The sequence below is a fragment of the Copadichromis virginalis genome, linkage group LG8 (genome assembly GCF_057382275.1).
Source record: "Copadichromis virginalis isolate Kocher_CV1m ecotype Utaka linkage group LG8, C_Virginalis_male_GT1.1, whole genome shotgun sequence".
NCBI classification, from domain to species: domain Eukaryota; kingdom Metazoa; phylum Chordata; class Actinopteri; order Cichliformes; family Cichlidae; genus Copadichromis; species Copadichromis virginalis.
Window position 1 is genome coordinate 13,503,649 of NC_140625.1, and position 12,271 is coordinate 13,515,919.

At 44.8% G+C, this 12,271-nt stretch overlaps 1 protein-coding gene across 4 annotated transcripts in view; it reads right to left on the minus strand.

The window, feature by feature from the left end:
• Positions 1–12,271, minus strand: part of rhbdl1 (rhomboid, veinlet-like 1 (Drosophila)) — a 70,686-nt gene that overhangs the window by 45,681 nt on the left and 12,734 nt on the right. For 3 of the 4 annotated variants that reach the window (XM_085465950.1, XM_085465953.1, XM_085465954.1), the window contains one exon: positions 1,891–2,049. In XM_085465950.1, the coding sequence (XP_085322076.1) occupies positions 1,891–2,049 (159 nt within the window). Of the gene's footprint in view, positions 1–1,890; positions 2,050–9,280; positions 9,770–12,271 lie in introns of those variants that run through there. The other variant, XM_085465951.1, reaches the window with a different exon arrangement.

Sequence of the window (12,271 nt, forward strand, 5' to 3'; positions counted from 1 at the left end):
ATCTGCTTCAGATACAGTTATGTGAAAAGAAGCAAGCAAAATAAATAAATAAGCTAAGGGAGAACTGGACTAAATCCAATCTTCAGAGAGCGAAGAAGCCAATGAGGTGAGAGCCACGCAGAGCGAGGAGGGGAAAGAAGGCCCAAGGTATTCGCCCATGATCCGGATGAAAATGTCATATTACGCTCTGCACTCTGTCTGCAGAGCTCACGCGTCACGTGCTGCACGATGAGAGGCCAGATTCGCATCAACATTCAAATATCCTCTAAATTACTCAGCAAAGCTGCACACACAGGGCTCATGTGTATGAATGAGAGTCTGCCTGCAGTGTGTCTGTGTGTGTCTGTGCACATCAGGGAGAGGGGAGGCGGTGAGACAGACAGCAAGGAAGTGGGAGGCTGCATCAATTAATAATAAACTTCTTGAAAATGTTTGCATATATGCAAATTGCACGCATGTGCACAACAGCGTGGGTATTGTTCGCGTTCACATGTGCGAATCAGACGAATCTTTAAAAAACAGACCTGGGGGTCGATATCTGTGTGAGACATGGGCGCTCTCAAATTACCTTTGATTGCTGCCGACTACTACCAATGCCGGCTACTAATCGAATGCAATTTGCATTTGGCTGATGGGCAATTTTAAAAGTGTCTCCCTGATGATGTTGGAGGCGAGGCTGTGTGTGTGTTTTTTTTTTTTAACCTCTTTCCTTTGCAGAACATATGTTCACAAGAAAAAGAGAAGGAAATGAGATCCGAGTGCTCAAGGAGACAGGTTCATAATGAAGGGGAGGCAATATTGCATGGACTCAGAAGGGGAGGATTCAGATGAGATGCAACAAGATGAGAAGGATACGGAAAAAAAACAACCCACACTTCAACAATGGTTGCGAAAGAGAGGCTGTTCTGTGGGAGCAGCACCTCTACAGTCTGTAGTGGCACAGACCTCAGAAATGGGACCAGCTCCAAATTGAATGGCCTCATGTGGCCTTTGCTACAAATCATAGGGAGCACAACATGCAAACACAGAAGCATGCATAGAGGCACACACACACAGAAAAAGAGATAAACAGAAAAAGAAAGCAGGAGCGGGGGAAAATGAGCTTAAGGAAGAGAAAACATCCCAGGAATTGCACTGCCTTGAATTAATCACTATGCTTACACCCTACAGCACCAGGAGCCAAAAGCAGGTGCTCATCTGTGGGCTTGGAGAGACTCAGGCTTTCAGATATAAAGCTCTACATGAATTTGTAACTGCAAAAAGAAGAGCAGGGAATGAATTAAAAGGAATGCATGCTTCACATTAAGTCATCTGTGGCTGTGGTTAAGAGATGACTGCACACAGACTGTCCTCACATCAGCTTATAGAACACTTTCTGGCACATAATCACTCATCAGGGAGTCAAACATTAGAAAACGGTTCAAATTAAACCATGAGATGTATCTGGAATATTGGAAAAACAACACTATTCAGCCATATTGCGTTTAATATGTTACTCCTTACAGTATTAGTGTGTTTCAGTATATATGTGTTATAATAAACAGAATCTATTGCTTCGACACGGTGCTCTGCCAGCTCGGTGTGGGTGTTTCCCGCACTTGCTGTTGCCGGCTTGTGAGGTTAAGTGTCTGGATTTACCGACACATTAACTGGAAAGATTGATCCTTCTTTTGGAGGACAACGACCTAAATGGTCGAGTCAATTTTCGCCACTGCAGAGCTCGCCGGCTCTGTCTGAATCAATTCTGTAACCTTTCTGAAATCCAACAAAAAGAGGAAAAAAAAGGTGGGATGTTTGTGTGCGTGTTGTTGTGCGCAGCGGGATACAAAGCAACTCCCAACTCGCATCGCTATTTGCGCCCGTGCACGTGCGCTCGCGGTTTCCACTCACCAACTCGATGAGCTCCTGGTAGCACACCTGCCCGTCTTCATTGCTCTGGACGAGGGCTAACAGCATGTCCAGCTTGGATGGGTCCAGCTGCAGCTCATGGTGCTCCACCAAACTGGTAAAGTTCTCCACTGCAATGAAACCGGTGTTCTCTGGGTCCAGCTGAAAATAAATAAAAAGACAAAAACAAAGCCCTTGGAGTAAAAACCGCAAGGCAGCCGCTACAATGCACTATTATGCATCTTTATTTTTTAATAAGCAGGTGTCAGTCTGCCCTCTGGGAGAACACATCAAGTAATAGACAGCTGGGGTGTACCAGTATTTACAGACACAACAGAGTCTATTCGGGGCTTGACACCAGATTTCATTAAGCTGATGCTTATATGATGTCTTTAAAAGACACTTTAAACCTCATAAAAGGAGCAAATCCATTGAAACCCAACATGTTAGGCTGTTGAAAGCAGCAACAAGAGAAGGGCGAGTTTGTCATTCTAGGTTTCCTAAAAACACGAAAAACAAATCAAAACCAAAAAAAATCCTGACCAACTTTTCAGTCTTTATTCCTGTGTGGGTGCCTCCACACGAGTCTGTTTTTGGCCACATTTGCGACTCACAGTCCGTGTGTTTTTTTTATAATCGCCACTCACAAAGACCCACAGCCCCGTGGGTTATTACTGCTGATGTCTGTATGCCCGAGCTGCTCCTTGTAATTGATTTAAGCAGGAGAATCTCATAAAATCATCTGAGTGTTTTTGTTTGAAATAGCACCAGGTTAAAAATGGCTTGTAAAGTATAGGGTGTGTGTCTATGCTTGGTTTATGTAATGTGGGGTCTCCCCCCCCCGCCCCCTTTTTTTCTCCAGCATAACATACAGCACTACTTCATTTTCTTCTCTTTTTAGTGATGGAGCGTTAATTTCTCATGCCCGCTCTCCTTAGTGCATCTGTGTTTGTGAGACTGTGCCCGAGGACAAACCGAAGCAGCACAAAGAGACCGCATGGGAAGAGTCCTTGCTGCTTCTCTTTTGACTGTTTCCTGAATGCTAACAGTGCCTCATTAGGTTCTGGAGAGCATACCGACGGCCTTTTGTCGCCCCAGGAAGGGAGGGGGGGGTGAGGTGAGCATTTCAGATGTTGCGTCAGGATGTAGTCAGTCATGCTGGATCATTGTTGGTCGTATCACAAGTCCATGAGAAGGATCTGATCTAAAAGCTGCCTTAGTCTGGACGTGATCTGAACCGACACTGTGTCGGTCTCTACTGCAGGAAGTTCAAAGCTAAAGGCTTTACTGCTCAACGAAGGAGCAAAGAACATGAATCAGGGAATGCATTGGTGTGAGAGTGTGCATTTCAGATTTTCACTCCCTGGACACTTTTTAGTCATCTGGGAGAGCGTTAGTGAAAGCAGGAAGTTCATAGTAAGTTTTAATGATTTAATTAGGATGAGTGTTTTCTACTGCTACGTGATGTAGTGAAGGGATATTGTTAATACTCTACAACCACTAAATAACTCATCACCAGGAAAAAATTAATCTTATACCCTCAACAAAGTGTTTGTACTCACATAAACTTACTAAATTTACATTTATGTTTGACTGATGACTGTTTACACATCACATATTGACTGTGAATGTGATAGCCAGCACTCCCATGGCAGACTGGAATGAACATATTACCAAATTTGTGGACACAAATGAACCAAAATAGGAACAACACAGCCCCCCTGTTTATTTTTAGGTAATCTCCTTAACTCTGCGTTCCACGGATGTTTGTTAAAACAGAAGAACCGAGCGCAGCAGCACAGTTCTCTTCAGTGTTGATGTGTAGTGTACCGAGATATAGAGGGGGGAGGGGGTGACAGCAAGGAGGCAAGAGGTGAAAAATGGAAGAGGTAGGTGGGTGGTTGGCGGGTTGATGAAATGAAAGAAAATGGAAAATGGCGAGATTAAAGTTGAAGGACGAGAAGGTATGAAACAAGAGGGGGGAGAGCGCCAGAAAGGAGACGGGACTGAAAGTAAAAATGCCTCACTGCCGTCTGTGCACGTCTGGCTAACCCAGCGGTCTGGCAGTGAGTCCTCTACTTCTCTTTCCTATAAGAAGGCTGTGACACACTCCAGTGCTCTGCATCCTTTTGCCACAGAGGAGAGATAGATCAGATTCTAATGTGCTCCCGGCTCAGCCCGGGCTGACAGGGGGAACAGAGAGCCACACTGGGGACGTCTGATTACTGTCAGCCTCCATATGTCAGCACATCACTACCCTACACATACAGCAGAAGTGCACAGGCACGCTGTATATGGCTGTGCACATTTACACAAACCACAAGTGTTGACACTGAGCTGTCATACTGCACAGGTACTTCTCCCTCCATGGTATGACCTTATTCAGGAAGAACGTCACATAGGGGAGACTGTCTGCAGAGGATACACGAAGGTGGAGGACTGGTTCTTGTAGCCAATTAGGGTTATCAATTACCAAGATGAGGCACAGTGAGATAAATGAGTGTTGGCAAGAGGGAGGGCCTGATTTTTTTCTTTTTCCCCCCTCCCTTGGACAGGCTGTTGACGTGCATGAACAAGGGAGCGGGGCAGAGAAACAGAGGGAAGAAAGGGTTTGGAAGAAGGAGGGAAAAGCACTGAGAGGGAAGCAGTTATTGAAGCGATCCAACACTGGTGAGGGCGACACTGGTGAGGGCGACACTTTGACAAGCTGCATGCGTTGCCATGGTTACGTGGTTTGCCTGCGTGTCATCCCTTTCTTGCATTTACCCCTACAAACATATTGGCATTCGAGAGGCAAAGGAAAGACACAACAGGGAGGGGGCGAGAGAGAAAAAGGCTGTAAAAAAGGGAAAAGACGGCAGGAAGTGAAAATAAAAATGAAGATGGATAAGAAAGAGACCAACGAGATAAGAATGAGGCGGTGCTACGATGAACTCTGGGTGTAGATGTAAAGGGAGGCGGAGCGGGAAATTATGATGGTGTCGAGGCAGACGGATCAACCGAATCGAGCTGCCTCAAGAGCAAGTGTGAGGAGGTGGACAAGACACAGGATGAAAATGTATACATGCGGAGGGTAGAGAGGAGAAGAGTGCTGACTGCAGGGAAATGATCTCAGTGTTAACCCCTGGGACCTCCATTACCTTCAGCACAGCGACTGACTGACCCCAGCCAAAGACTGATTTATCTGTCTGTTCCACAGGAACTCGAGGGCAAACCCTCGAGAACAGGGACAAACCACAAACCCCCAGCTGTGACACGGATACAGACGGCAGTGCTGAAACATGGTTCGGCCATAACATTAAAACCACTGACAGATGACGTGAATTAACATTGATCATTTTGTTGTGAAAACCTCGAGACCTGGCATTCACGTGGACGTTACTTTGTCACGTTCAGAGCCTGATTCATGGATGCTCATCTTCACAACCCAGAGGATCTTCTATTAACGTCCCAGTGTCAGACACTGAAGGACACCCTCCAGAGGGTCTGCATCCAGAGCTGTTTAGGGGTTACAAGAGGGACGAATACAATAGGGCAGCCGGTTTAAATGCTGTGTAAAACTGGTGTATAATCTTACATGCGGAACTGACACTGACAGTTGCTCTGTAGCACTAATGGAGCTGTAGCTAACACTGCAGTGACATTATCAAGGGCAGAAAGCAGAGATGATTAAACTGTCTACAGCTTGTATCCATCCACTTTAATCTTTACTGCTTTTTGGGCTCTTTGATCTAAAGAAAATTATTCAACAACAATACTGATGACTGATTGATTAAAGTACACAAAAGCTCTTAATTTTGGACTGTGGATCTGACAATGAAAAGCACAACAAGGATTCTATTTCCTGATGAATACCGCTTTTAGTTTTCAAAATGTGTTCAGTAGTATAAACTTTAAGAGAAAACAACCCCTTGCTCCCCTGGTCTGTGACCTAAGAAGACACTTTCCTGATGAGTTTGTTGTCTCAAGTTTTACAAAATACTGCATGATCTTCATTTTATAAATTATTGTCAAAAAGCAGGATAAAGAAAAACACTTTCAAGAGTGGATTTACAAGTCTCTATCGAGCAGATTTGAACAAATTAGTTTCTAAGTCTAATTAGCCCCACACTAGTCATATTTGTAGTTTCATAATGTGACTTAAGTAACCAGTGTCTTTATGGACGTGTCCATCTTTTACATACAGGCTATGCACAGTAGCTACAAGTACTAAATGAATGGTTGCTTGATAAATAGCATTTAGTCATTGGAAGGATAGTGGTTTCAGTAACGCCTAACTAACAGGAACGTAGCAGCACTGCTGGCGTGGCTCCCTGGTACACACTCAGTGACACAATGCTAACCCTGTGGCACGGAGCCAAAAAAAAGACAGTCCACTTTGGTGTCTGTGAACAAGAGCACCAAGCTTGAACGCTGCTGTGGCATTTACAGGGCAAAGCGTATTTGCATGACATCAGATTAAAAAAACAACAAAACCCTCTGAATTGTCTCTGCTGCCCTCGGGATGCACTGGTGTTCACCAACAACTGGGCCACCGACTCCGTAATTATCACAATGCTTGTTCTGCTGTGCTATTAATATCAGCGTGTTGTTAAACTTTACCGCTCTAGTGCTGCGACGTCACAGGCCTAAGATCTAAATCGCGCCCAAACGGTCATCGGACTCCACTTTCTCATGTTAAGACAATGCAAACACAGGGAATTTCAATTTCAAATACAGCTGAATACAAAGAAGAAGAAAAAAAGAGTGGTGGACAGAAATGTGTCAGAAAAGCATTCAGAACCCCAAGGCCTTATGGGTGAGATCTAAATACGATTAGACCGGAATGCTTTCGCGGCTGAATGCTGCCAACCATCAAGTTACCTTATCAGGGACACTAGAATAGAAAGGCCACCGTAAGCATGCGTTTATGTGTGAGGCTGCATAGGCCAAAAATAGCCCACGCTCAGCACTACAACCTCCTGCAGACAAAGACTAATAAACTCATGTTTCTACGGTTTCGCTCGCCTTCTTCTCCCCCTGCAGCATTTTCACGTGGTTCAGTCTGACAGACCCGCAACAACCCCTCTCTTCAGACCTGCAGTCCTCACATATGCATAAGACGTCAAGTCTCCACCTATAGTGGTTTCGGAAGACTTCACTGAAACTCCCAAATGCTTAAACTCTACAACAACTAAAAGATGCTCGATCTGAGGATCTATCAGGCCAAGTTTGCCTCAGTTTTCCAGCAGCAGTGAAATGAATGATGCATAATTACAACATTCCTGGTTTGGACCTATCCCTCCAACATATACCTTTTATTTGCCCGTTGACTTGATTGTCTGATAAATGCATCACTCTAAAACGAAGGGAAATAGCATTCAAATTATATCCAAATCTATTTTTCTTTAAAAGTAAAAGACGGCAGATTCGGCATGCTAGACAGCGGAAAAACTAAGAGGCGACAGTGACTGCATGATCATCTCCCTTTACATCCGACTACAGTTAAAATACCCTTGAGAGAAGCACTTGATCTCCAGGTGCACTTGTAGATTTGCTTAGAAGCTGGCAGGATATTGCTGTTGTTGTGGAAAGCCTCCAGTGAATGTGACAAGAGAAATCTGGAGGGCAGAGCTGCATCAACATGAGGCATGTTCAGCAAAACATTTTCCTGGATAAAGATGAGGGAGGAAAGTGCTCGATGTTTAGGCAGGCAGAAGGCTTTGTAAAAAAACAAAAAAAACCAAGCTTTCCTGCTCTCCGTCCAAATGCTGTTGGCAGATTTCACCTCATTTTAGTTTAATTAGAGAGACCTTTTCCAAATCAAAGGCCGCCGCATGGAGTCCCAAAGGTGGAGAAAGCCTGTCGTCAGCCAGTGTGAATGATTTTGGTCTAGACTTGAGCTTAACAGAACTGCTCAGCTGTGGCCTTGCAAACTGACTGTATGCAAATACTGGTCCAAGCAAAAACAAAAAACAAAAAACCCCCAAATCAATAAAACAACTAGTAATTTACAGTGTGGAAATATTGGCTTTGTCCCCCGGCTAAAGACCTGTTACACTGAAAATGGATATTGACAGAGATTAGTCAGCCTCACACTGCAAAGTATCTGTGAAGGAATATGAACTGTGGCTAAATCACTAATGTATTTAATCTTAAATCGCGTATACAGCGCATGACTCACCGGTGCCACCACACTGCATCTTTTCAAATAACCCACACGGGCTTTTTCCAATTACTTTAAAAACCACACGCATTCATAAAAAACGCAATCACAAACGCACACGCATCCTAAGTACAAAGTCTAGATGTGTGTGTCTGCGAGGCAGTTTACTGTGTAAGCACTTTAATGTGAACATGTTTGCAGTCCCTTGAGTCAATATGTTGCAGATGAGCCACTCGTGACCCGCCTAGACTCTGCAGCACACAATCAATTTCTTCCTTCTTGGACATAATGACTGTCCATACACCCTGACAATCAGTGAACGCCCCCAGTGGGCCGGGTTCTCATTAAAAACAGAAGACATGCTAGTTAAAAAACAGACATCAAAATCCAGTTGAACGTCTGCCTTCAAGCAGCCCAACCCAAGCGTGCACACGATTTTTTTGGTTTAAACCATTTTGGTTTTGGTAAATTTGGAGATGGCAGACCAAAGATAAATATGACTGAAGAGTAAATATGGCAGCTTGGCTTGAAGACAGATGTCAAGAGGCACATTTTTCACTAGCCTAAATATAGTCACAAACCCTGTGTTTCAACTTGGCAAGAACCTCCAACATGGCTGGGGACAAAAAAAAAAGAAAGATGGAAAAGTTTAAAAACAGACACTGTTATTTGGCCTTAAAGGGGAAAAAAATGACATATATATTTATATAAAACCAGGGCTTCAGGGAAACTGTCTCACTGTCTCAGAAATAAAATGTTAAATAATCCTGCAAACTCAAAACCCTCGGGTGTTAATATCGGGTGTGTGGCAAGTGCAGCAACTCAACCTAAACTGCAGGAAAAACAAACACAACCATAGACATGCAGAAGGATTGCTGCAGCATTTACAGTTGACCAAAAGACTAAAAACCATCCTTCATTTAGAGAACACAGCGATCTGTCTATCCAAGCATCCATGCATTCAGTATATTCAGTATCCATCCATCAGCACACACATCTCCTTCAGAATTCCTTCTATAGACCGTGACACGATGGTCTGCCTCCTGCTGTGGCTCAAGATCTGACCTCACATTCTTGTGGCCAACATCGCTCCGAGATGCTTTCATTTGTGCCCGTGCACGCACAGTCCCTGCTATCAATCCCAACATCAGTTCTCAGCACAGCCTCCATGTCTCAGTCCCTGGGTAGATGGCGAGGTGGCCGGGATCCTGTAACCATAGAAACCTCTGCCGCTGCTTCCTTGCTTACCTGCTCTTGTATGAGCTGAAACAGGGAGCTTCTATCCATATACTGGCCAGGGAGGTGAGAGGAGCCGCCGAGGACAAGGGCATAGGGAGGAGCGAGAGAGAGGAGTGGTGGTCTGGTTGGAAAAGATGGGAGAAGGTGGAGGGGGGAGATACGGTTAGGTAGCCGCTGGTGCCTAAATAGTAGCGTCAGGCCGTTTCGTTACTGCCGTGTTTCCCCCCCCCCTTTTCCTGTTAATGGTCCCTGGGTTTTCTTGCTAGTGGCGTCGCCGGGGTGATAAACGGGGGTGCTGAGTGCTCGTCGGGTGGTGCAAATGGACTGTGACTCTGCTCCGTGTCAGTACAGCGTGGCGCGGTGGTAAACCCAGCTTCAGCAGACGACAGGCAGGCACGCAAGGCAAGGCAGATCCAGCAGCTCTCATTCACTCTCCTCCTCCTTCTTGCTCTCCTCTATCCCATTGCACTGACTGCTACCTCTCTCTCCTGCTCTCCCTCTCTCTCTCATCCCTCTCCTCTCTCTCTCTCTCTCTCACACACACACACACACACACACTGCACCGCCTGCATACCAATGAGGCAGAGGAGGGAGGCGGCCTCTCGCTTCCAATTGCAGGAGGGGAAGGAGTGGCCAGGGGCTGCGGCTCCTCTCCTCACTACAAGTAAGGCGTCTCGGGGAAGGAGGAGAGGATGGGTTCCACTGCGGCTTTGCGCTTACTACTGCTACAGACACCCCCACCCACACACATGCACACACACAGACACATGTCTGGTCTGTTACATTCATACATACACAAAACCACACAGTGTAAACAAGACAAAAGCTACTAATACACAGACATATGGTAAAATACTATCCATGTTGTGTCTGTCAATTTCAGCCACACACGAGATGTGTTGCATAAAGGATCACAAGGAAAAAGAACTACTGATACCACTGATCAAACCTTAGCTGTTCTGCAGCCCTTTACGTTCTAATTATAATCTCTGACACATTAGCTCGTTGTAAGGACTGCTCTAATGATCAAACGGACTCCCACCTCCAACGCACACAAACATGAAATTGAATCAGACAGCTTGGCTGGCTCACTGATCGTCCACTGAGCTCAGACGAATACCACAACAACAATAACACCGACCCAGAACCCATAACTGTTCATTAAGTAATATCAGAACAATGGTTCAATCTACAACACCTGACAGGTAATAAAGAGACTGGTTGCGGGGAGGAGAACATAAAAATAGCTGAAGTTGTTAGCGCTCAGGTGGGCGTCAGTCCTTTCTTGAGATTGTTTAAAAGGTGTTTTCTTCCTGCACAAATCCACAGTGACCCCTCCTCCTCAGGACAATGGTGATAATGGCAGTGTAATGTAAATCTTAGTTTTATTTTATTTTTTTAAACCCTCTCCAGTGGAGCACAGTGTCAAGGCTGTGACTCAGGGACCGCTTCAGCTAACAGATAATGGGTGAGGCGGCGATGTTTAATGTCTTCTGTGTAACTCACAGTCCCTCTGCTTGCTGAAACGATTGCAGTGATTGCACCACATGTTTGGACCTTTCTCTTCATATAGATGCAAAGTGGTTTATAAGTTCTCTTCAATGTGAGAAAGGAATAAATAAAAAATATATATACCTCATTACAAGGACAGTATTGTCTTGTGCTTTATTGGGTCAGATGGAGCCTGCGAGCTATACAAAGCCATAAGTAACTGCCGTATTTATTCTAATGGTTTTGGCCTGGGCCACAGTGAATATGGCATAGCTCCCAGACCTTCCCTTTGTCACCTCCCATTATGCCAGTCTGACACTCCTGTTTGAACAAAACCTTAATAATTACCCTCCAAGTCTTTGGAGATGACAGGATTCCATTTTTTTCCTCCCTGCGTGGAAAGACTGAAGTCACGCCATGACGTTCTTTGTTCGACTACTAATCAATGTTAAGAATTAATTTGTCTCCAATACTCGGTAGTTGTGAGCCTGAATACGACCGAGCTAATTACGAGGTCACTGCTGGAGGATCTGCAAACTGCAATGAGCGAGACAGATTGAAAAAGCTGCCAAAGTGAACCTGGATTCAACTGTTGCCTTGGTAACCTCAAAGGACTTCCATCAAACAATGATAGACAAGTAAAAAAATACATATCCGGTGCGGTAAGAAAAAAAGCAGAGAACCCTCCTAAGAGAAACGCCCAGACTTTGGAAAACTGAACACAAAAGATGAATTTAATGTAGTCTTCATGAGATTTCTTAGCATAGAAATCCAAAATTAAACACATACCGCTCTATTGAGCCACACTACGTCAAGTCAAATGCCCTCTATGGAACAAAATGGCACTTGATGCAAGTAAACAGCATTTTCAGCGGTGTAAATAACATGCCAACAAAGCTCACGGCCCCACCAAAGGTCAAACAAGCATCATTGTTGCCATTAAACCGAAACCAAGTGACATTAGTCGACCCAAAGAAAGTCCAGTCTTCGGCTGCCTGAAGCATCGCCAACTGAACGAGCCCGACTAAACCCTTCACCTCTGGTGGATGGATGCAGACGGCAGGATGAGCCCAGGCAGACCTGCTCCTCTTTAACAAGCCCTGAGAGCTGCAGACAAAACACTGGTGTAGCCTCTGCGTGAGAATGGGGAGAGAATAACAAGGCCGTTCAGGGAGTGCAGAAATGCACGTTAATTAGACCACCAGTCTACACTCTTCCTCACCAGCTTAACGACCTGCAGGTCCATAAGGCAGGTGTTTGTGAGAATAGCTGTCCTTCACTGAAAGTGCGGTAAGATGAAGCTATAAATGAATGCCTTAAAAGGTCTGAATTCAGTGTGCTTAATTGTACACAGCCTGCACTAGCATTATTAGCACGAGAGTTGGATACGTCTGTTTACAAAGCAGAGACTCCAAACTATGGATTCATTTTAAACAGGGTGGGGGAAAAAATCATTGTTTATCTTAAACAATCTTTAAAAGACTTTTGTTAATTCTTTTGTTCCAATCT